The sequence below is a fragment of the Pan paniscus genome, chromosome 5, assembly GCF_029289425.2.
Source record: "Pan paniscus chromosome 5, NHGRI_mPanPan1-v2.0_pri, whole genome shotgun sequence".
Classification (NCBI taxonomy): Eukaryota; Metazoa; Chordata; class Mammalia; order Primates; family Hominidae; genus Pan; species Pan paniscus.
In genome coordinates, this window is record NC_073254.2 from 40,099,176 (window position 1) to 40,125,738 (window position 26,563).

General features: G+C 37.7%; 1 protein-coding gene across 16 annotated transcripts in view; it reads left to right on the plus strand.

Annotated features, from left to right (window-relative positions):
- Positions 1-26,563, plus strand: part of CARMIL1 (capping protein regulator and myosin 1 linker 1) — a 340,777-nt gene that overhangs the window by 172,539 nt on the left and 141,675 nt on the right. For all 16 annotated transcript variants that reach the window (XM_063605168.1, XM_063605169.1, XM_063605172.1 and 13 more), the window contains 3 exons: positions 13,720-13,795; positions 19,027-19,115; positions 20,283-20,377. In XM_063605168.1, coding sequence (XP_063461238.1) covers positions 13,720-13,795; positions 19,027-19,115; positions 20,283-20,377 — 260 coding nt within the window. The remainder of the gene's footprint in view (positions 1-13,719; positions 13,796-19,026; positions 19,116-20,282; positions 20,378-26,563) is intronic.

Sequence of the window (26,563 nt, forward strand, 5' to 3'; positions counted from 1 at the left end):
CAGGTAGGCAGGGGTCAGCCCTACTTAATAAACTCCAACCCAATAAATCTTTTCTCTTTGATTGGAATTGGGAGAGAAATCTGGGATTCCAGCTATATCATTTGTGCCATTTGGACAACTGAAGTGTCACAGAGGATTGTTGTTGCCCATATGTCATTTCATCACTAGCATCTTGCCCCCCCCCCAGAATACTGTTTTGAATTATTTTTCCACCTACCTGGCAGGAAATCCAGAATTGCAGTGTGGTCCCTGAAGAGCTCTAGCCAACTGAATCGGCCAGGGAAAAAGTATACTAGCTGGATATACCTCCTCTTTGCACAGCCTGGGACTACGGAAGATGGTGAAGCAGGCTCAGCTGTGTCTGTAGTTGTGGCTGATGGGCCTAAAGCCTCCAGTTCTCAGGCAATTTTTTTTTTCCTGCTTAGAGCAGTTCTCCTTCTTCCTATAAGTGAGGCAACTTTATACTTTCAAATTTAGACAAGATGTTTCCTGTGTAGCTCATAAAAAAGTGAACTGAGAAAGAAAAAGGGAAAATATTTTACTTTGTAAGTATTTTCCAATAAAACAAGAAAATTGCACGTGGAATAAGATAGAAGTTCACAGTCCTCCAGTGTTTGGTCTCAGCGTTTTTGGTCCCTTTACAATCTTAAAAATGATCGATCTTTGGTTTTTGTGGGTCAAAACATTGGTATTTATAATATTATAAATTAAAACTAAAATTTGAAATATTTATTAATTAAAAAGTGACACTAATAAACCAAACCATTACGTACTAACATAGGTACTGTTTTTATGAAAAAGTAAATATATTTTCCAAAACAAAAATAAATCAGCAAGAAGAGTGGCATTGGCTTATCTTTTTGCAGATGTTTTTAATGTTTGACTTAATAGAAGACAAGTGGATGCTCATGTCTACTTCTGCATTCACAAAATTGTGATATGTTGTTTTGACTGAAGTATGAAAAGAAAATCCAGCCTTAAAGATGGGTAGTTAGAAAAGGAAGTATTTTCAATAGCCTTTTCACATAATTGTGGCTATTCTTCCTTGGTACTTCACCAAAACTCAACAAGTGGTGGTTTCTTAAAGATAAGTTGCAATGTAGAATCAGAACCATATCAATAAACTTTTTTGTATTTTGTTACATTAAAGTCTGTTTGGTCTATCTTATCCTTTGACTGGGTCTTATCCATACATAATTTTGTAGCATTGTACATTGGTAACTTAGAAAATATTGGTTCATTGAGTTATACATAGCTTTCAAGTATCTTCCTCTTGTATAATAGCAAAAGAAAAAAGAAAGACATTTCATAACTATCATCACTGATATTATAAAAGTTTTTTGAAGTACTTCAGAGCTGTTGAGCTCATAGTAGCAGACAAAAGTTTTCCAAAATTTAAATTTTTGCTTGAAAGATACAATTTTACTATTGGAAAAAAACAAACAAACCATATTATCAGGTGAAGTGATATCTTGAAGTGACCAGATTACTTCTTACATTTTAGAGGGAATGTCTACCAAATCCCAAATCTAAATAACTATACGTTGTCATTTTTTTGTGATGGTCCACTGAAAAAAAGGAGCTGGTTCTGCTTAAAAATGCAACTATCACACAAACACTTTACATTGAGACAGTGATCCCTTTGATATATAGAGGAACATACTTCCCATTTTGAACTTACTTCTTGTTTTGTTACACAGGATATTAAAATGTTTGTACTCAAGAGCTAAAATTTAATAAAATGAGTAATGTTTACTGCTTCACTGAGGACATTCTAAAATGAAATTGATGTTTGTTTAAAAAACTAGGAACTTGTGCCAGTGAAGACTCCCGCCTTGGCTTGTGCTCAGGTGCTAGCAGTTTTCCCCACCATTGCTTTTGCACCTTCCATGCAAAGGGCAACACAGTGAAAGGATAAGTTTGTTTTAGAGTTGTTATGAAAACGATTTTGAACCTGTGAACCTCCTGAATGAATCTCAGGGTCCCCAAGGGTCCATCCTTGGAGAAATCTGGCCTACGGGAGTGAAGACACTGTAGGGCAGCTTGAGGCGTTTTTTTTTGGACTTACTTTATTATGCCATAATGATTTTTATAGCATTGATAGGTATGTATGGGGTCAGTGCTAAACTTTTCAGCTAATCCACCATGTTTAATTTGGTCTCATCCACCAACTAACCCACCACGTTTAATTAATCTGTCAGCAAAGGGAAACTATATTTAAATAAGCCACTAAATACAGTTACCTGAAATATGTAGCATGAGAAATTTGTCAAACCTTTTAGAAAAATTATTTACTAATTCCTTAGTTGGAGAATTTTCAGTTCATCAGTAAAGACTGAATTAGTGGGGTAGACCCAAATCATCTACTTTTCTTGCTTAATTAAGGGGCTGGAGGGACATTTGTCATTATTGAGACTCTAGTGGAGGATTTGGAAAACTTTTTTTTTGTCAAGGACCAGATAGTAAATATTTTAGACTTTATGAGCCAGACAGTTGCTGTTGCAATTATACAATTCCACTGTGGTAGCTTGAAAGCAGACCTAGACAATGTATGAATGAGTATTGCTATGTTCCAATAAAACTGTATTTGCACAAATAGGTGTCACGGGCTGTAGTTTGCTGATACCTGCTCTAGATCAGCCACCTCTAATGTGGAATGTATGTACCTAGAGAAAAATCCAAGATGGGCTACAAAAAAGTAGTGGAACTTTATATTATTGACTTATTTTAATATTTCTCCTTGTTTTATAATATGTGTATAAATATTACTATGGTAGTCTTTGGAATGCAATAACTAAATATTAAAAAATAGATGGTATTCAAAAAATTTTTTACTGTTTTTTACTAGTCTTACTATTAAAATTAGAGCCAGGTTATATATATGAAGAGACTGTTCTCAGTCCTTTTAGATGGGCTTTGATAGTATTTTGCTAATTGAATTACAACAAATTTTATTGGCTGATTATTTCGATGTAGTAGAAGCTTCAACATGCTAATTCATGAAGGTATCAGTCTGCACTTAAATGGTACAGTTGTAGGATTCATTGTGGCATAAGTTGATGTGATGTGTGTGGGTTATTCTCTTACCTCTACTGGTATTTTTCTCATCGAGGTGTGAGTTATGGAGAGGAGGAATTAGAAAATTTGGAGGTGTCAGAAAAGACATCAAATGGGCTATGTGTTGAGCTGGAGTTTGTTAGCAAATATGGGGAGTCATTCTCATATGTATACATGAATTTTCCCACTGTGATGGTTGGTTCCTATGTTCCCTATTTGAACATATTTGAACATATGTCCCCTATTTGAACATAATTCAGATACAAGCAAGCAACCTTGTTTGCCATTTATATTTATTAAAATTAGATTCTGCATGCATTTGTATGTCGAGATCTGTGAACTTCATATTACAGCTAGAGAAAGCTGTACTTGTTTCAGAGTCAATAAGAAAGCTCTCCTGACTGGCCATCATCCAAAGCTTTATTTTTTCATTCCACTTTTTCTCGCCATTATATTTAGTCTTCATACTTAGAAACATCCATTTGTAACAGTCCTTAAAACCGTCAGTGCTTCTGGAATGGAAATTCAGTGAGGGCTAGGCTGTGTCTGTCTTGCTTATGTTCTGTGATGTGATACTCTACAGTCAAACCATAGTCCCAGAATAAAGGATTTTTAAGGGATGGTGAGTGATCTGCTCTGGTGGAGCAAATCAGAATCCTGCGAGGTAGGATTATTTCTAGAAAGCCTGTCAGATTACTTAAATATTGTCTACCACCCTGCTCCGGTTGGCAGTTATAGCTTTAATGACATTCTTAACCCAATTTTGTTTGAAGCCATGGCTAAATTCTATCTGGATTCTTATACAGTTCCATTTGTTTCTTTTAGTTTACTCATCCAGGTCATTATTTTTTTCTGCCTAGAAGTTTGTAACTGCCATTTTCCCAGGACCATTTCAGATTCAAAGCGGGGATTTTAGTCATGGGAGAGGCACTGATGTTAATGTCACAGGTCTGAGAGGATGAAACATGGCCTTGGCAGCTTGCTCATCTGAAGCACAGAGATGGAGGAAGCAACATTCTGTCTGTGTGGGACCCCATCACCACACGTGAGACATGGTTTTAGAAGGTCCAGGTGTGGTGACAGGGCAGTGCCTTGGTCATTGTTCTGTCACCAAGAGCCCCTACTACTGTCCTCACCCCTCTGATTTGCCTAGGATCTGCTCTTCTTCAGACATAGGCCCAGTGTTAGGACACTGTGCCCCTTATATCATGTGATCTATAGCCACAGGAACTGAAGGATGGAGAGGCATGTGCATCATCCTGTCCTGGGGCTGCTTCATCAGTTATCCAGCCTACTGTTCTCTTTTCATTGTGGACTTGGCTTCCTATTTCTATAATTTTGCTACTGCACTAAAACCTGTAAGATCTATGTAGGTGCTTCATGGTAATTTGTAAGCAATTTGAATGTTGTGATAATGTTTTCTTATTTATTTACTATGGTTCTATCAGAACTGAATCTAGGACTAGTCCCTCTGTTGTTGCTGAATAAGCATTCAGGAATAAGGATGACAGTGATCATGCTAGATCTAGCCAGTTAGTCTCTGGAGAACAGTAATTAGGAAGTACTTGGAAAAATGCCCACTCCAGTTGTTATTTATAAAATGTCCAGTTGGCATTTTATTTAAGTATATTCTTTCAATTTGTTCTGTTTTAGGTTATCATTAGGCCAAAAAAAGGCATAGATTGAAAATTTGTTGTAAATTTCTCATGGGATTTCTCGAAGGTCTGTGAGCTGACATGTTAAAAAATTTAATTACACTGTAATTTGGAGTGGTAGGGAATTATGAAGGTAGAGGTACTTACTGGTGCCAAGAAGAAGAAAATATATAGCTTTAACTACATCGATTTCTCTTGTTCCTGAAAGATTTTTAAGAGGAGCTAATCTCATCAATTCTTTGAAGACTCAATGACATGCATCATTGAGCTTCAACTTGGCTCACAAGAGTCCAGGCAGCAGATTCATGCTTTTTTGTGTTGTCATATTTCTTACTGATCAGGGTGACATTCTTGAGTGTGATACTATCAGGAAAGAGTTCTGAGTGTGGATTATGTTTGGCAAGGTTGTCCTAAGGACACTGCTGTCATTTTTTCCTAATCAAAGCTCCATTTTTTTTTTTTTTTTAATTCCTGGTCTCATTTATAAAAGCATTGCTGTTTGGAGAGTGGAATCAGGTGTGAACAGCATTGGCTTCTGTTTTCATTCCTGAATTTCTCGAAATAGTTCTGTAGAACAATGGTCCTCAACCTGGGTGACATGAACTCTGTGGGGTGAACAAGATGATGATATGTTGGGGATGTGACGTTAACAGTAGAACTTGATTTTTGTCTATTTTTTCTCATTCATTTTATTTATGCATGTGTGTATGTTTTATGCTGAGCTTAATATGTTAGTGCTGCAGAACATGTATATGATTTATAGATTAACACATTTTTTAGAGGGGAGGATATGCAAAATTCTTTGCTGTTGGGGATGAATGATCAAAAAATATAGAGACCACTCATTTAGGCCTCTAGGAATGTCCTCATCTGGGAACTGTTTTAGGTATTTACATCCTTCCCAGAGTTGGTGAGTGGTTCCGCTAATAATTTAATAATATACAAGACAAGTCTCTATATAAGCTAGGATAGCAGGAAGGAATAGCTAATTTGTGACATTCTTAACTTTTTAAAGCTCTCCAACTCCCATATTCAAAATAGATGGAATGGAGAAAAGTCTCAATTATTCCCAGAAAGGCTATCGAATGAATATGTCAGGAAATGATAGTGCTAGGCTCTGAGTTTTACCAGCCATTCCACGAGAGTGCATAATCCATTGTGTGCATGCATGGAGCATGAAGAGTGGCAGGGCTGTGCATTCTTGCATTAAAACACCTCCTTTGAGCCTTTAAATGTTTATAAGATTTGTGAGAGGGAAATCTTCACTCCTGTGGTAGGTGGATGTACTAAGAATAATCATGATGTTGTTCATTGAATTACTGCTCTCTCTATTTGTGCTTTTCTCACATTGCAGGTTGTAGGGCTTGCTAGATGTCCTTCACATCCATGAATTATTTTTGTTCTTTAACACTTTCCTGGTATATTTAACACTGTCTATTTAAAAGTCACAGTGTTTTTAAAATTTCAGAGAGATGGCAGGCAGGGGAAAGGGAGTAAGGAGGGAAATTTGTACTGATAATGATAACTAGGAAAATTAAATTCTTATAAAGTCATACAGATCAGAAAGATGGCATCAGAACTAGGTCATCTAGGTTTAATAGGTTATCTAGAATGTAGAGTAGCGAAGAATTTGGCAAGAGATCTAGACTCTCAATCCCTTGTCAACTTCTTTGTTTTTGCATTTTAACTTTTTATTATAAAATAGCCCCCACATATTAGCAGTTTATTTTTGATGTTCAGAAAAAAAGAGGGCTGTACAATTGTCACTTTAGAATACATCTTAATGCTCCACTAAAAATACAAAAAATTAGCTGGGCGTGGTGGCACGTGCCTGTAGTCCCAGCTACTTGGGAGCCTGAGGCAGGAGAATTGCTTGAATCGGGTGGCAGAGGTTGCAGTGAGCCGAGATCCACCACTGCACTCCAGCCTGGGTGACAGAGCGAGACTCTGTCTCAAAAAAAAAAAAAAAAAAAAAAAAAAAAAAAAGCTTTAAAATCAGAAGCCAAATGAGATGGAAGGGGTTTTCAATCCTTTGATCTGAAAACCTGTGGATATACCATCCTGGTATATCCTCTGTAGAGTATACCTCTGTAGAGTATACCTCTGTATGAAGTATGAAGATTCTTTTGATGGTATGGAAGGCAAGTTAGTCATTGGTGAGATGACAGCACAGTGGTTAAGACACGGGATCATGAGTCACACTGGCTGGGTTTGAACCCTGGCTCTGCCTCAACTAGCCTTGTAACCTTGCATATTTCAAACTTCCCTGTGCCTTTGGAATGTTCATCTGAAAATGGGGTTAATAATTATACCTCTCTTCTGGGGTAATTATGAAGACTGTATGGATAAATATATTTAAAGCACTTTGTGTTAGTACATAAAAATGTTATAAATGCTTGCTATTTTCATATGCTTAAAGGTCTTCCTTTTTTTTAAATGAACAATTATCTAACGTGACAAGTTTTCTTAATTGAAAAGGAAAATAAAGTTAGAAAATCCTTATGTTACAGAAAATTTTGGATTTCCTGAGACTAGTTCATGGATTTTTTTCTGTGATGCTCTTATTTTATCAGTTTTATGATGGCTTTTTCTTCTGGAAAGATATAAGAGAAAAACTTGATTCTTTAGAGTTTTAAGGGAAGGTTTCGATTATTCTGAAGTGTCAACTGATATAGAAATAAGGATCCCAACTTTTTCTTTCTTTCTTTCTTTTTTTTTTTTTTTTAAGACAGGGTCTTTCTGTATTACCCAGCCTTGACCTCTTGGTCTCAGTTGATCCTCCCACTTCATTCTCAGTAGCTGGGACTACAGGCATGTACCACCATGCCTGGCTAATTTTTATATTTTTAATGTTTTACATTTTATTTATGATTTATTTGTAAAGATGGGATTTCACCATGTTGCCCAGCTGGTCATGAACTCCTGGGCAAAAGCTATCCACCTGCCTCAGCTTCCCAAGGTGCTGGGATTACAGGTGTGAGTCACCATACCTGACCTGGATCCCAACATTTTTTATACTCCCCAACCAGTGATTAGACTAATAACAAAACCAAAAAAACTCTATGCGTAGTAAATTTACATCAGGAAAAAGGTTAGTGAATATTAACTGTCTCATCTCTCTTCAGTGTTGTGTAAGAAATGATTGTGCCACGTGGCTCTAAAAGATGTTAATACTGGATCCTTCTCCTCAAGGTTTGTAGTCTTAAGATGTTTTTGCTACCATTTTAAGGAAATGGTAGAAGTAATGTTTGGAAATGTACAGGAGAATGCAATGTTGCCATGTTGCCAGGACTCATGAGAGGGTTCCCTCAACTGTTACAACTCCTTTTAAGGCTGACTTTACTTTTCAGATCAAAGGTCACATCATAATTAGGAGTTTCTTAGGATGTCAAAGCAAAACACAGTGGGGGATGTACAATAAATGTCATGCACTGGTGATGGTAAAAAGCTGTTACCACTTCCAACTAAGAGAAATCAGTTAATATGACAATGGCTGATGTTTGGAAACCTTTCCCCTTATGTCAATTAATTGCATGAGCACTTAGTGAAAACACGAGGAAGGATCTGTCCTGCCATAAACTCCACCAGGGAAAATCAGGTAGTCCTTTGCAGTGAGTTGGTATCAGCACAGCAGTAGGGAGGCCCATGCAAATGTCAAATTAAATATTTATTCATGATCTGTTTATGTGCTCACTTATTACTGTGTCCTGAGAAAGCCATCCAGGAAAATGAACTCTCAGAAATGAGATTAGTTACGTACTGTCTTGTGTATTTTGTATTTTCTATTAAAATGAGACCTCATCAGAGTCTTGATTATTACTGGTTCCATAATTTTTTTATTATATGCAAACTTGTTTATCCCATGCAGGCCTGAGTCTCCCTGATCCTTGGTCTTCATGTTTGTTCTGGCTGTCGTGGTGGCTTGATGCCCAGAAAGTAATGAATTCTAGGGGTCCTGAATGTCACTCTACACTAGACCGTGCCTCTTACATAAAGCGTTTGCTGAAGTACTTCCTAGGCACTTGGTCTTACACTGTAAGCTCCTCATTCTCAGCATATTGCAGCCAGGCTGAGAGGTATTAAGGATCTAAGAAATTGAGGTTTTACATGTTGGTATGTGTAGCTATAATTTATTAACTTCTGTTTCTATTTCATATTCTAATGTATGAACATTCCATAATTTATCCATTCTAGTGAATGTTGGTCAGACATTTTGGTTAGTGTATTGTCTGTTATCTGTAATGCTGCTAAGGCCATCCTTGTACTTGTCTCCTTAGAGAAAAGTATGCAGATGTGTACTAGGATGGAAATCATTGTAAATTTAACCACTATGTCCACCATTTAACACAAGAAATAGGCTACTGCCTCTCCTTAAAAGACTTACATGTATCAATTTTCAGTCACCGTTCCCTCCTTCTCCGCCTGCCCCACCCGGTTATAATAATGATCCCAGTAATCTTTGTGTTCCTTTATAGTTTTATCACAAAAGTATGCCTATTTTGATCGGCATTGCATTACATCTCTAAATCAATTTGGAAAAAACTACTATTTTGCATTGGCCCTTGTTCTAGCCTCTGAACCCACCTTCTGCCTTAGACTCCTCCCATATCTCTGATAACCATGTCTGCATTGTAGAGACTGTTACCTTGCCTCTGATACCTCCCACTGATATTGCAGAAATTAACTTTCTGAAACATTTCCGTTCGAAAGTTTTCTGCGACTACCTTGCGTGCATGAAGTCATGCCTCCTAAGTGTAGCTTTCAAGCCTCATTTCTAGGTGCTAAGTGTTCTGGTAATCTATTGCTATGTAACAAAGCCCCTCAAAGTTAATGGCCACAGCAAGAACAGTCAGGAGTCACAATGAAGAGTTCCTCATTCACGTGTTTGGTGCTTGATGCTGGCTGTCTGCTGCAAGGCAGCGCTGGGTTCCATGGGTGAGCTTTCCATGAGAGAGAGCTGGGTAGAAACTGTATTAATATTACCTCTTCTAATCTAGCCTTGACAGTCCTGTAGTTTGAAGGACATCTGTGTTGTTTTTAGTTTCTGGTAATTATGAACATAGCTCTTAAAAATAAATAATTATCTACATTTTTATGTGAACATAAATTTTGATTTTTCTTGGGGAATTTCCTAGAAATGGGATTGCTGGATCAGATGTCAAGTATCTGTTAAACCTAATAAGATGCTGTCAAACTGTTTTCCCCATTGAGTGTATCATTTTGCATCCTCATTGGCTCCATTTGAGAGTTCCAGTTGCTCTGGGTCCTTATTAGCAATTGGTATTGTCAGGTTTTTTTAAATTTATTTTTTCTCTTTTTTAAACCGTGCATCTCTTTTTGGTTTTTCCCTAATGCATTTTTCTAATGCTAATAATTGTGAGCATCCTTTCATGTGCTTATTTGCTATACATATATCTTATTTAGTGAAGTGTCTGTTTAGATCTTTTGCTCATTTAAAAAAATTGGGTGATTGTTTTTTATTTTTGATAGTTCTTTATGCATTTTGGATACAATTCCTTTTTCAGAAATGGGATTTGTAAATATTTTCTGTCAGCATGTGGCTTATCTTTTTCTTCTCTTGACATCTTTTGTAGAGCAAAAGTTTTTAATTTTGAATAAAGTCCAGTTTATCGATTTTTTTATTTTTGTATTTTGCTTTTCGGAGATCTAAAAACTCTTATACTAAGCCATACCTTACTCTGTTGCCTATTTCTTCTGCTTATAATATGTGTCTCATCCCACTCCCTCATCTCTGAGGGCTCAGTAACATCCTCTTTCTCAACTTGGTTGTCTTGATTAGCACCCCTTTTATATGCACACATAGTATTTTGTATTCCCCCTACCTCACTAGGGCTTGTTTCACTGTGCTATAGCTGCTTTTCCTTCCTGAGTCTCCTGCTAGGCTGTGCCAGGCCATCAGGGCAGGGACCATTTTCTATGTTCATTTTTGCATCAGGCCCAGTGATTCATGCATGATGGCGGCATTTGTTGAACATAAGAATGAATGGAATTGCTGGATATGCTCAGGTTCCCCATGCCATTGTACATGCTATTCCTAATTTCTTAAAATACTCTTTCTCCCTGGCTGGTTGGTTTCCTTCTGATCTTTTAAGCCGGTGAGCCATTCCCCATTTACTTCAGGCCGAATTACTTGCTGTCCTGCTGTGCTCTTAGGGCTTTTTGTTTGTTTGTTTTTTAACATTTTCCCTATTCAGCAAGTCTCTCGTCTTTCGTTGTATTATAGATAGTTGAGTAGGGGTTTTTCTTTACCAGTGAAGTGCGATAGAGGAATAAGAGCTACACTTGTTTTTCATCTCTTAGCTCTCAGAGCCTAATAACCCTGCCTAGTACTAAGGACTAAATAAATATCTGCTGAATATGATATGTCATTGTCTCCTTCTAATTGTTTTTTTAACATAAGAAGCCTAGGCGTTAACACAATTTAGAGAAACATGGTAGGCAAACCATGCCAATATGCTTAGTCTCCATCCTCCTCATGAATAACTTTTTCTAGAGCAAAATTTTGTTTATATCATCCAAGGAAGATTTAATCTTGTAAAATAGATTATGAATATGAATCATAGAACAATTTAAAAACATAATAATTTTGTTAGAAGACATTAATATCACCTTGAATGCTAACAAGGTATCCTTATGACATTTGGCTATATTTCTTTCTTTTTTTAAGAAAAGTCTATATTTGTTAGCATTTATATCTTTTTTTATATGTAGATTTTATTAATCCCAATTATATATTATATCACACAGATGTACACTTTAGAATGCTGTATACCTTAAAAATTTAATATTGAACCATAAGCATTTTTGGTGTTGAGTATTGTGGTATGTAGAGATGATGCTGTTTTACTCACTGCATTCATGATTCTGTAGAGTGATGTGCCTTCAGTTCCTGAAAATGACTTCATCTATGACAAAAGCCAGTTATACTTGAAATCAGATCATGGGACAGAACAGAATACACAAAAAGTGGTTCCAAAGTGTGGTCACTCCTTGACATTAAATCCACAAAAAAGATAAGACTGCTTTGCCATCGTTCTGAATGTTGAAATATACAAGAGAACGCTCAGCGTGGGCTTTGGGGACTCTGTAATAAGATGGAATTCACCCTTAGAGAAGCTACAACCTGTAATTAGGCAATAGGAAGGGATACAGGAACTTGTTCTGAGCACAGAGCATGTGGTCAATGGAGGGGACGAAGAGAGGGAAGACCATAAAATAACTATTGAAAGAGTTGTTCTCCTTTTTAATCTAAAACTTAAAAAAAATTTGAAACTTAGGCAAAGTTAGTAAAGAGGCTTGTCAGTAGAAAACCTGGCATGTGGAAACACATGACTGAGCCTGCCTATTTCTCTGGATTTTTTTTTTCTACTACCTGTGGGCACTCATCTCATCTTTTTAAAGCATGTCTATTGAAACTGCACACATGTGGTGCTTCAGAGCCAGGGTTCTGACTGTAGTTCTGTCCCTTTGGCCTAGTTTCACTTTATTTTCTGAACATCTGTTCCTTCATCTGTAAGATGTAAATAACAGTGACTCCTGGGGTTGTTTTGAGATTCAAATGAACTGGTCTACGTAGAGTGCCAAGCACAGGGGCGGGCCACCCAGAGCTATGAGATAATATTGATTCTCAGACTTCTTTCCACCTTCTGCCTTTCTTTTCTATTTCAGTAAAAATGTGAGTATCTGCTGCTTGTCCTGCACTGAGCATAAAACTGATATGACCTCACTAAAGCTAAAAAACTGAAGTAGACAAAGGCTTGGTTTTCAAAGAACTGAATAATTGGGGGTGGTAGGGGACTGATGCTTAAAGCAACAAACTATAATATAAGATAGAATAAATAAATGCTAAAAAGGGAGGTGGGGTTTGACCAGGAGAGGACTTAAGGAGGTGAGGATGTGTGATAGTGGCATTTAAGGACACATAGATTTTCATAACTGAACAGAGCAGTAAAAGATTATTCTGAATGTGAAATTGCACATCATGTTAGATGAGTAACAAGTTGTCAGCTTTTTATCTTGAGCATGGGATGAGTTGTGGGAGCTTAGGCTGCAAAATTGGAATGGAGGCAGAACTGTCATGCAGATAGCTTCACTACATGGTCAAAGAGCTGATATGAAGCCTAAGACAAAAATGCACCTGGGCTATCTTATGGATGCAGTCACTACTAAGAACTAAAGCAAAAAAAAAAAAAAAAAAAAAAAAAGACCAAATGGTTGCAAAATGCTTGCTAAGCATTGGGAATCCATCCAGTGCCACTTACTGTCAGGGTAGGCAGTACCTTGCTTGCAATATGAACTCCTCTGACTAGAGAATACTATATGAGATAATTGATGGTTAAAGAGTTTATGAAGGAGGCCAGGCACTGTGGCTTATGCCTGTAATCTCAGCACTTTAGGTGGGGGCCAAGGTGGTTGAGTTTCTTTGAGCCCAAGAGTTTGAGACTAGCCTGGGGAACATGGGGAAACCCCATCCATACAAAAATTAGCCAGGCATGGTGGCGCGTGCCTGTAGTCCCAGCTACTTGGGAGGCTGAGGTGGGAGAATCACTTGAGTTTCGGAAGTCAAGGCTGCAGTGAGCCATGATCACGTCACTGCACTCCACCTTGGGTGACAAAGTGGGACTCTGTCTCAAAAAAAAAAAAAAAGATTTTATGAAGGAGAGATCTAAAGAAATAAGACTTGTTATTGGTATGGACTTAGAGGTAGGATTTCTCTCAGAGCAAGGAGGTTTTTCAAGCAAATTCTGATACCAACCTCTTTCCTTTGGAAGTAGGAAACAGAGTCCCTAGAGACAATTTACTTCAACTTTTGGGAACTTTGAAGATCAGTCTTTGAGAACTTAGTTGTTGTCTAGTGGCCAACTAGATGTTGTGTTTCTGAATAATAGAAATTAACAGGTGAACTTGGATGTCATGGATTAAAAATTAAGTGTCAGTGTAGCTACTGTAGGAGCACTTTCATGTACTTTGTTGTTTCTGCTTCCAGGGACCTAATACCTATCATTGCTGCTCTGGAATATAATCAGTGGTTCACAAAACTGTCCTCTAAGGATCTAAAACTGGTAAGTAATCAAACATGCAGCAAATGTTGCTTGGCTTTGCTGAATTTCAAAAACCCAATAATTGTGGGAAAAAAACAATTTTTTTTACTGTACTAGTAAGCTGTATACATTCTATTTCTTGAGGAGGTATTTTCCTTTAAATGATTTGCATAACATTTAGTCAAATTTGTAATGTGAGATGCTTCCCAGTATTTCCTCATGTATTCAGCTGTTTCAGGCAATTTAAGAAGATGAACAAAAAGATACATTTAGTGTAGCCGTTAGTATAAACTCATTCAGTTGGCAAAAACTGTTAAAGTTACATTTGCACAGCTGCAAATAGCAGATTTTATATTCCTATCTTACACTCTGTCTCTACAAAGTTTCCCTTCCTAGGAATTTAGGAAAACATTAACAGGTAGAGTTCTCCTGGTCGAGTAATGATAGTTAATGTTGATTTTCTAGATGGGGTTTTGGGTAGATTTATATGAAAGCAAAATGAAATTAAAGTGAAATCTGTTTTCATAAGATATGAAGGAGAAAAATATTTGGTATATTTTATTAGTGGAAATAAGATGCTGTGTTGGGGTTGCTGCCAGTTCATATCGGTCATATGGACAGATGCTTATCCATAAATTAACTCTCTGGTGTTTGTTATGGGATAAGAAAGAATTTATATGTTTTCCTGGAGACTCTCACGTTTAAGCCTCTAACTTTCAGAAGTCATAGAATCTGCGGGTTTAAGATTTTCATAGTGAATACATCAGACTTGGAATGAGACGTGGATCTCTAGGACATGGAGGGTTGAGACTGGCTAGTGGGCAGGCGACTTGGTTCTCTGAATTTGCCTGGGGTAGGGGTGGCCTAAAACATTATAAGTATGAAAATGGACTAAACTCATTTGGGGTCCCTTAAGAGCCAATATGGTAGAGGAAAATGCATGAACTTGGAATCAGAAACCTGGATTTCAGATTTTAATTTTTATTACAAGGCTGTGGTACCTTAGATAACTTACCTGACCTTCCAGGGCCTCAGCTTCCTGCATACCTGTTATTGTGAGCTAGTTGGAACCATTTCTTATTCATCTCTACCCAGTGCTTATGAGAGTGTGTGGCTCATAGTAACTATTTAATAAAAATTGGTTTAATAAGTAGATGTCTAATAAGTTATCAAAGAGATTGAGAAATGAACAAATATGAGAGTATGAATTATGTGAACTATATAATTCAAACAAGGGTTGTGTCTGAGAAGTGATGATGGAGTGAGAGTTGGCATGAGTTGGAGCCAGGTGAGCTCTCAGGGAGCAGACAGGTAGCCATTATGGGAGACCTAAGAATAGAAGTCCCTTGTTTGCTGCTTGCTGGGATGGGACCATTTCCAGGACTGAGCCAGCAAAGAGTACAGGTGGGAAAGGGGAGCCACTGGAGGAATGAGAAGGAGATTAGTCCAGGGATTGTGGGAACAGAGAGAACAATGGTTTGCTACCATGTCAGTTTTTCTGGCTCATTCAAACATTTACATAAGCTTGTGAATTTCAAAATGGGGCCTCAAGAGGGTTTCAAGAAGGTTGTGGATATCTCACTTTTGGAGATTGTCCCAACCTGCAATTACAGGAAGGTGTCCAGGCAATTGCTGCTGCCATTCTGTCATTATTCCTCCCAGGTATCATCTCCTTTCAGCTACCTTAGATGTTTAGGACATAAAATATGCACCTAATCATTTCAGTCCTGGCAAAACAAACCATGTAAGTGCTAGTATGCTTTCTTGGGTGTCCTGGGATGGAAGGAAGTGGAGTGACAGGATGTGAGGGCTGCTCATGCCACTTTTCTATTAACTGAGATTTAAACACAAAAATACAGTTTGCATATATTTTTAATATTTGGTATTTTAAAATGAAGTGATCTTTGTGGATATTACTCTACAGGTCTTCAAAAAGAATACTAAATTCTTGATGTTTTTTACCCAAAGTTAAAAAGAAATGATACTTCCCCTTTTGATTGGTACTGAAGTGGGCAGTCTCAGAGCACTGTCTAACATTGGGTTTATTCAAAGAAAAGGACAATGTGAAGAAGCACATCTTTGGATTTTGTAAACATGAAGTGCAAGGGCAAAAATAAGTGGCTGCTTCTCAAGTTATATGAGCTCTCTGGGTTAAGATTGTTCCTAGTCCAATAAAAGCCTCCTGTGCTAAGGTGCCACAGGAAAAATATGACTTTATGTTGATCTTATGAAGCAAATTAGCAATCACTATTTCTAATTTGAGTCAAGGATTTAAAAAAAAAAATGGTACCGAATATGCAATTAGGACCTTGTTTTTGGCCAACATTCTTGATTCATTAAAAAAAAACAGTAGAATTGGGGTCTTGCTCAGCTTCTTCTGTTTTGCAATTCAGGCAAATTGGTGAGCATCTTTTTTTAGTCTTTAGGGAATGACATGCTGGCACCAGATAATGTATACGGTTTCTTTCAGTTCTAAAGTTCCATTTTTTAAAAATTATTTTACTTTGCAATAGTTCATTTATTACTCTATAGTGATTCTAGTTTTTGTTGTTTACATTCCATTTTTAACTGAATGCAAGCTCCTGGAGAGCCACTGTATCCAGTTTTTTAAAAATTTCCTAAATTGATGCACGTAGTGCTGCACATGCTGTAGACATTTGGATAACACTATTGGAATTATCACATTATACTTAGTAGCTAGGTTTGAGTGTGTCTGCCTTTAAAAGTTTCATTTCCTTATATTCATCCCTGTAGAAAATGATGCTTTTAATGTACTTGGCACTCAATAAAAATTAGTAGAATTAATTTAATCATGAATGATTTGTTACACATCTCCCCTACTGGCATTTTAAAGAAAAGTTGGAGACACTTTCATACATTTTCCTTAATAAATTTGTATTACAGTATTTATACCCCAATGAGCTATAAATCTTCAAAGCATTATGGTAAATTACTTTTCTGGGTGCACTGCAAGGTAGCCCAGAAATGGTAATGATCCCAAGAATTATTTCTGGTTATTAGGATAATCTCTGCAAAAACATTATCTAAGTAATCACTTTTTATCATGACAACACAGAATAAGACCAATTCCTTTGTATGTACATTGTGAGATAAAGAATTATACTGATAAGGGTGTCACCATTTTGAATATCATCACTGTCAGCATAATGTAAATTGTAGGCATCAGGTCAATTGGAATTAATTTTTCTCTTTCCTCTTAAATCAGTGGGACACATTAGAAACCCAGCAATAGTGTAAAAGTGGCATTATAGACAGAATGGAATCAAACAGCAAATAAGAATTATGAGAGCCTTACATGCTGTGGGACTTGGGGTGTATCCAAGTTAGGTTTTCTTAAAAATACTTGGCTAGAGAACTTGTGCCACATTCAGACTATGTTCCAATCATGGTTAATCCAGTTGGGTATTTGTGATCTGATAAGTCAAAGTACTGTAATATTTTTATGTGCTATTTTAAGAAAAGAAAGTGCTTTGATATTATATGCCATGGCACATAGAACATGCCTTCTTTCTCTCACTCTTTTTTCTAAATATCATGAAGTATTTAGTACAGCCTGGGTTGCAAGGAGAATTTTAAAATCACTTTATGTGTGTGTGTGTATGTGTATGTGTGTGTTTGCATGTGTGAAATAGGGTCTCACTCTGTGGCCCAGGCTGGGATGCAGTGGTGCGATGACGGTTCATTGCAGCCTCGACATCCTGGGCTCAAGTGATCCTCCCACCTTACCCTCCTGAGTAGCTGGGACTGCAGGCGTGCGCAGTCTGGGACCCCACCCCACTACTTTTTGTATATTTTGTAGACATGGAATTTCACCATGTTCCCAAGGCTGGTCTTGAACTCTTGAGCTCAAGTAATCTGCCTTCCTCAGTTTCCCAAAGTTCTGGGATTACAGGCACAAGCCAAAATGACTTTTTAATGTATAAGTAATATTAAGGTCAAGAACCACTTTAAATTAGTTTTGGAATGAAGCAGGTTATAAATATAAAAACATTAATAAAGAAAAAAAATGCCCAATTCTACCACCAGGGCACAACTCTTCATTTAACACCGTCCCCTGAAAATTTTGTTATATGTTACTCATTTTAATTGTTGTAATCTTGTTTAACATATAGGCATAATAGTTATATAACTACATAATGGTTTTTTTGACATTTTTTATTACATGAGACAATTTATTTTATGTTTATTAACATGAGACAATTATTTATTAAGCTTTTTCCTATTATTAGGTTGTTTCCCACTTTATCCTATTTATGCTCCAGTAGGAACATCCTAACACCAGTTAGTGTTCATCAAGTACTTATTTAGCCTTCCTATTAAGTTTATGACATCTTTAAACCTTAATTTTCTTATCTATGAAAATGGAATAATAATCTTTAATGGTTTTATAATGAAATATACATAGAGGGCTTAACTCAGTGCCTGGCACATGGTGAGAACTCTGCAAAGATATTTTCAACATCATTATCATAATCACTAACACTTAGTCTTCAGCTCTCCATTTTGAATGTCACTTTCTTTGGGAAGTCCTCTAAGTTTCATGAGCCTGGATTAGGTGCACCTATATGTATGCATAGCACTACCAAAATGGTCTTTTTATTATTTTATCATAATTGTATATTTTTATCTTATTTCATTCAGGCTACTATAACAAAGTGCCATATATTGGGTAGCTTATAAATAACAGGTTTATTTTCCAGTTCTTGAGGCAGAGAAGTCCAAGATCAAGGCTCCGGCAGACTTGGTGTCTGGTGAGGGCACACTTTCTTGTTCACAGGTGGTGCCTTTTAGCTGTGTCTTTACTAAGTGGAAGGGGCAAGATAGCTCTCTGGGGCCTCTTTTACGAAAGCACTAATTCCTTCGTGAGGGCCCCACCATCGTGACCTAGTCAGTTCCCAAAGGCACCTAATTGCTAATGCTATCACAGTGGGGAAATTAGGTTTTTAACTGTGAATTTTGGGAGGTCGGGGGACACAAACTCTGACCATAGCATTCTTCTTGTCTGTTTCCCCTGCTGGATGGCACACTCTTGAAGGCCGGGACTTTCTCCTTTATTTCATTGTATTTCCAGGATCTTCATCACGATGGTGCGTAGTAGTAGATGCTCATTCAAGGTTTATTGAATGAGTGAATGTTTTACTTAATTAAAACTTTGCATTGCATAGATTTATAACAATAAAGTTTTTCTTCTTTAGAGTTATGGAATAGTCAAAGAATGTTTTCTGTTACAGTCCACTGATGTCTGTGAACAGATCTTGAGGGTGGTGAGTAGGTCCAATCGACTGGAAGAATTGGTGTTGGAAAATGCTGGACTTAGAACGTGAGTATTTTCCTGAATATATAAATATGTTGCTTTAAAACTCTGTGCCATTTGCTCTTCTAATTAATTCATAGTTTTTTTTTTTTTTTTAATTGGGCTGATCACATATACAGCAATGTTTTTCCTTCTGGGAAAAAAAAATCCCTATAATTGCCATCATCATGAAGGCTAAGAATTTGGTAACATCTCTTGATACGGTGTCACTTGATATTTTTGAGAGTACATAGTATAGTTTTTAAGAGCATGGATCCTTGAGCCAGATGCCTCCTGGCCTTGCACAAGTTGTTTACGCTTTCTGTGCCTCATTCTCTTCACTCTTAAAATGGGGATAATAATAATGCCTGTTTTATAGAATTAAAATTGCGAGGGTAAATGAATTAATATATTTAAAGTACTTGGCAAAGTGCCTTTTACTCTGTAGATGGTATATGTAGGTTTAATTATTATCGTTACTGGTGGTCATAGTGATAACATATTTCATATGACTTTACTGCTTTGCTTTGATCAGTTTTAGTCATTTTTTCTCCCTTTTCAGGTTAACACTTGCATAGTCTTTATCTAGTGGTTTAGTAGTCACTACCTAAGCCTACTGTTAAGAGCATAAGAGTTAGAATCTAGTAGAATAAAGATTTTACTGCTAAGTGAGGAGGGTTGACAGTTTCATAATCATAGCACTTAGTACGTTATTTGAAGTTAAACATAACTAAAACAGTGGTTTTAATTTTTGCCAAAATGTAGCACTAGCAATTGTAACCTTTAAACTTAATAATTAGTGTAATCAGTTTTGCATTCACAATTGCATGGAATGAGAAATAAGATGTGGTGAATACTATAATTTTCATGAAAAGCAGGTTCAATCCAGGATTTTTTTTTTTTAATTATGGAGGGGCCAGAAAGTACTGTTAATAGCACACAACAGAGTGCCTTTAAAGGGGCAATTGTATATTTTCTTTTTGCTTTTGGCCAATCAGAATGAACCATTTTCTGGCTGTGGCTTTACAAATTCTCTAATGAGGTGTTAATGGGTATTAAGAAATATATGCTATATAGACTAATATTGTAAGGGAGGTTTCTCTGTTTAGATTTCACTCTGTTCTAAGCTTTAAATGTTCCGTTCGAATGGTTTTACATTTTGTTATTTAATCTTATTGTTTTGTTTACACGCAGAGATTTTGCACAAAAACTGGCCAGTGCTCTAGCACATAATCCCAACTCAGGACTCCACACAATTAACCTTGCTGGCAACCCACTGGAGGATAGAGGTACTGCAGAGTTCTCATTATCATTGATGCCAGAATTGTAAGAGGATTAGAGAATTTTAATTTAGCCATGCCTGAAGAGCTGTATCAAGCTAAGTTGTAATTATAAGTGCTGTTAATGGTCCTGTTGGCTTCCAGTTCTTTCCAACCTTTCATATAAATGCTTATGTTACAATTGTATGATCTGCTTAACCTTTTTTGAAGTGAAACAAAAGGAAAGGAAGATATTATTTTTAATATATTTTATTAGTTACATAGTCCTGCATAACAAATTACCACATACTTGGCAGCTTAAAATGATACAAATTTATTATCTCATACTGTCCTTGGCTCAGGAGTCTGGGTACGGGTTAGCTGGGTTCTGTGCTCTGGGTCTGTCTCTCAAGACAAGGCAAGTTGTCAGCAAGGGTTGTGCTCTCATCTGTAACCTGGAGTCCTCCTTAAGTTCACTGGTTATTGGTGGAATTAATTTCCTTGGAGCTATAGGCTCGATGTCCCCAGTTTCTTACTAGCTGTCAGTGGGCACCACTCCCACCTCCTAGAGGCTGTGCTCCTAGAATGGTTCTTGCCATGTGACCCCCTTATCTCACAACACAGAAGTTTGTTTTGTGTGTGAGGCCAGCTGGAGTACATCTCTCTGATGCTTTAGTTTCTTTTAAACAGTTCACCTGACTGCATCAGGCCCACCCGTGACAATTTCCCTGTTTTTCATGAACTCAAAGTCAAGTGATTAGTAACCTAATCATGGTAGGGATGTCTCATTACTGTTGACCCTTGAACAACACAAGAGTTAGGGGCACTGACCCCAAGCAACCAAAAATTCACATGTAACTTTTGACTCCCTCAAAACTTAACTACTAATAGCACGGTTGACTGGAAGCCTTGCCAATAAAAAGTTGACTAACATGTATTTTGTATGTTATATGTATTATATATTGTATTCTTTAAGCTAAATAAAATTTTATTAAGAAAATCATAAGAAAAAGAAAATATATTTCCTGTTCATTAAGTGGAAGTAGATCATCATAAAGGTCTTTATCTTGGGCATCTTCACATTGACTAGGCTGAGGAGAAGGAGGAAGAAAAGAAGGCCTTAATCTTGCTGTGTCAGCAGTGGCAGAGGTGGAGAAAAATCCACACAGAAGTGGACCAGTGCAGTTCAAACCCATGTTGTTCAAGAGTCAACAGTATATTTACTGCTCCCCACCCCCACATTCAAGGAAATTGCACAGGGCATATACACCCGGGGGTGAGAATCTTGGGGACTATCTTAGAATTCTCTTTACCACTATTATCTTTTAATATTTAACAAGATTTGAGTGCGAGAATAGGGAAAGGATGAAGGACTGTAGTTCACGAAGAGTCAGAACGTTTTATTAAAAGTGTTTGCATGGGTAGAGAGAGGAGTCAGTAGGTTTAGAAAGGGAAACTTGAGAATTTGAATTCTTAGTAGAACACGGATGGACAAGGTTTAAGAAGGAATTGGTTTATCTCTAGTGGGACTATTTTGTTTTCATTTTCTGTTGCAAATGTTTTCCAGGTTTGTTGAATAAGGCCTTTCACCTTTCAATGTTATATTTGATGAGTATTAATTATTATTATTTTTTTTTTTGAGAAGGAGTCTTGCTTTGTCGCCCAGGCTGGAGTGCAGTGGCGCGATCTTGGCTCACCGCAAGCTCTGCCTCCCAGGTTCATGCCATTCTCCTGCCTCGGCCTCCCGAGTAGCTGGGACTACAGGTGCCCACCACCATGCCCAGCTAATTTTTTGTATTTTTTTTTAGTAGAGACGGGGTTTCACCGTGTTAGCCAGGTTGGTCTCGAACTCCTGACCTCGTGATCCACCCACCTCGGCCTCCCAAAGTGCTGGGATTACAGGCGTGAGCCACCGCACCCAGCCGAGTATTAATTATTCAACTGAGCTGAATATATGATATAGATGTTCAGTTTTTCTTTTTGTTCTTAATATGGTTATTGTTTTGTGCTGACAAAGATACCTAGGTTGTATTCAAGCAAAAATCTCCAGCGTAACTTGTCATCATCTAAAGTAGTGAATCTACAGGAAGGTTGAGACTGAATTAGAAAACTAGATCACGCAAAAAGTACCCTCATAGAATAAGCCAAAGCTGAAATTAATGGACGCATAGTAATGGAATAGGAGATTCTCTAGGGTATACTCAATTCTTAGGAAAAACAAATGTTTCTCTATTAGATACTACAGAGAGGTGAATGTGACAAAGTAGAAATCATGGTGATCACTGTTTATAGGAGGGCTATTTTTGGTTTTGTTTTTAAAATGGGAAGGATTCAGTCATATTTATCGACAGACAAGAAAAAATCTCTAGAGGGAGGTAGTTGTTTGAGGAAGGTTCTTAAGCAAATGAAATCCAGAGTTCAGATGGACCAGGAAGGGGACACTTCTCAGTGTTTAGAGAAATGCAAATCAAAGCCACAGTGAGGTACCATTTCAAAAGCAGTAGTGTGGCAATAATCAAAATAAGTCTTAGAAAGGATGTGAAGAAATGGAAACTCCTACATTGCTGGTGGGAGTGTAAAATGGTACAGCCACATGCAAAACATGTTAGATAGTTTCTTAAAAAGTTAAACTTGGCTGGGTGTGGTGGCTCACACCTGTAATCCCAGCACTTTGGGAGGCCGAGGTGGGTGGATCACGAGGTCAGGAGATCGAGAGCATCCTGGCTAACACTGTGAAACCCTGTCTCTACTAAAATACAAAGTATTAGCTGGGTGTGGTGGCAGGCACCTGTAGTCCCAGCTACTTGGGAGGCTGAGGCAGGAGAATGGTGACTGGGGAGGCAGAGCTTGCAGTGAGCCAAGATCGCGCCACTGCATTCTAGCCTGGGTGAGAGAGCAAGACTCCATCTCAAAAAAAAAAAAAAAAAAAAAAGTTAAACTCAAATCTGCCATATAACCCAGAAATTCCACTCCTAGTTATATCACCAAAGAGAAAGGAGACTTAGGTCCACACAGACTTGTGAATGAATGTTTGTAGCAGTATTAGTTATAATAGTCAAAAAGTAGAAACAATCCAAATGTTCATCACTGGAGAGTGGTTACATAAAATGCGGTATATATAATATGTGCACTGGAATACTACTCAAAAGAGAATGGAATTCTGACACATGCCACATCATGGATGAACCTCAAAAACACTGTTGAGTGAAAGAAGCTAGACTTAAAACACCACACATTGTTTGGGGAGATGGAAGAGGAAGAATGAATTTGAGGTCCTTTGTTTTCTCTCCCGTTGTCCGCTTCATGTTCTCTGACGTGCAGCCACATTAGACAACTTGTCACCACAGGTGCAGTTTCTTCTGTCTTGCCCTCACTTTGGAGCTCCTGTGCAAACTTCCATAATAGCACTTACTTCATTCTGCCCACACGAGAACTAGAGGTGGACATTTCTTCCCTCATGCTTCAGTACCTTGCTTCCTCTCATCCCCACTTTCTGGGTTTTCTGTCTCCCCTTCCTTCTTTCCTAAGATGCAAAGCGTCTAGTGTAAGACTTTGTGCACAATCAACAAATATTTTCTTTAAATCGAATTTGATTGATTTGATTTTATTCAATCTTAATGCTCTTGTATAGTTTTTTTATTTGCACTTGAAAATTACGGTGAAGTTTGAGAGATTTGTTTTGTATAGAGTCAGACCATGTGTTCAAAGATGATGTTTGCCTACTTTTTCCCTCTGCTTTCCTACTCCTGAGACCTGACTTTGTGTCCTTTTATCTAGCTGCATCCCATTCACCAGTGCTGTCATCATGAATCATTCCAAGGATAGCCTTGAATGCTCCTGCCAAGTCTGTTGTGTAGTTTCTGCTCACATACCCTCAAATTTTGACATCCTGGAAATATTTTCGCAGACCAAGACTTTTCTCATTTCTGCCCCTTCTAAATTCATTCATTGCTGTATTTGCCAGTGCTCACAGACAACTGCCAACATTCATATCTCCCACCTTTCTTTACTCTTGGGGATGAGCCTCCTGAACACAAATTCTTTATTCTTTTCATTCAGGCTAAATACCTGAAGATGATTGGTAGCTTTTCTGCTCATGGATGGAAATTCCACAAGAAATCTAATTGAGTGTAAAATATTTATTGAAATTTCAATCTAGAGAAAACTTTTAGTAATTTTTGTTCCCAAGCTTTTCAGTGATGGTATTTTGTGTTTGAAACTAATAAAAAGGGTGAATGAGAGGTCTGTAATTAAGTTATACAGGATATAAAAAAGACTAAGCCAGGACTATTATTTGTAAGGAAGCTCAAAGAAATACAAGGGCCTGGGCGCAGTGGCTCACGCCTGTAATCCCAGCACTTTGGGAGGCCGAGGCGAGTGGATCATGAGGTCAGGAGATCAAGACCATCCTGGTCAATGTGGTGAAACCCCATCTCTACTAAAAATACAAAAATTAGCTGGGTGTGGTGGTGTGTGCCTGTAATCCCAGCTACTCGAGAGGCTGAGGCAGGAGAATCGCTTGAATCAGGTAGTCAGAGGTTGCAGTGAGCCGAGATTGCGCCACTGCACTCCAGCCTGGCGACTGAGAGAAATTCCGTCTCAAAAAAAAAAAATACCAAACAACAACAACAAAAAAACAAGGGAGATAAGGTCTTAACAGTTAAGTGGCCAGGAATTCTGAGGAATTTAAACAGCAAATGGAATGTGGTTTTGTACCTAAACCTTCCACTCAGGGACTTATTTGGAAACTCTCAAAGAGTTGTATGATATGAATGTTGATGCAGCAAATCTCTGTTATTTTCACATCTATGTACAGAGGACCAGGCCTGCAGTCTTCTGATTGCTGAGGGGGTTGTGGTAAAGGAGGTTCGAGTATGACTTAGTTAGCAGAGGTATAATGTGTATGAGTAATCCTTCAAATGCTAGATACCCTCCTGCTCTCTTTCTGCAAGAGCAACACAAGATGGTGAACAGACCACACACATACACAAGCTATTCTTATCCTTGTTGCCAGGCCATGCCTGTTCACCAGCTTGCTCTTGATCTTCATCTAACACAGTGTTTTTTTAGACTGTGGGTCAAGACCCATTAGCTGGCTGTGAAATCAATTTAATAGTTCATGACAAGCATTTTTTTTTTTTTTTAAAGCAGTGGAATAGAACAGAACATGTCAGAGTACATTGTTCAGGGGAAACTTTAGTTTTAGTTTTCTAATACTAATATATGTGTGTACATTTATGCTTTACTTCTCTAAGCATTGCAAATTCTGTGTTCTGTTTTTCCTAGTTATCCGTCCCAATTACCTTAGTTTTTATGATTTCAGCCTTTTCAGAAATGTCTGTCCTCACTTCTTCTCCTCACCCTTTTTTTTTTTTTTTTTTGAGACAAGGTCTCACTCTGTTGCCCAGGCTGGAGTATGGTGGTGTAATAATGGCTCACTGCAACCTCCATTTCCTGGGCTCAAGCCATCCTCCCCACTCAGTCTCCCAAGTAGCTGGGATTGCAGGTGTGCACTACCACACCTGGCTAATTTTTAAATTTTTTTTTGTAGTGATGTGGTCTCACTCTGTTGCCCAGGCTTCTCCACTCACTCTATTCAAAATTCGATTATTTCATTTAGACACCATTTAGAATCCTAGCTCTAGTGTTTTTTGTTGACCTGAAGTACGCTCAGATTTTTTCCCAGCTATTTGGTGGTGGCTCTGATTTGATCTTCTAACTAAGACAAGAGACTTATAGATTCTAGGATTGCTGCTTACTCTTCTTGGTGTTTTAGGTCTTTCATGTCTCAGTGTATATCAGTGAGTCCCAGAGTCGAAACACATGGGTTTAATTCCTGGCTTCACAGCTTTCTAGCTAAGTGTTCTTGGACAAGTTACCTACCTTCTCTATACCTCAGCTTCCTTATATTAAAAATACAATGATAGTACCTACCAAATAAGAATGTTCTAAGGATTAAATGAAATAATTGATATTTTTATGGTTAAACAGGTAAAGCAATATTTTAAAAATGGCATAGATTGGCTGGGCACGGTGGGTCACGCCTGTAATCCTAGCACTTTGGGAGGCCGAGGCGGGCAGATCACAAGGTCAGGAGATCAAGACCATCCTGGCTAACACGGTGAAACCCCGCGTTTACTAAAAATACAAAAAATTAGCCGAGCGTGGTGGCACGTGCCTGTAGTCTCAGCTACTCGGGAGGCTGAGGCAGGAGAT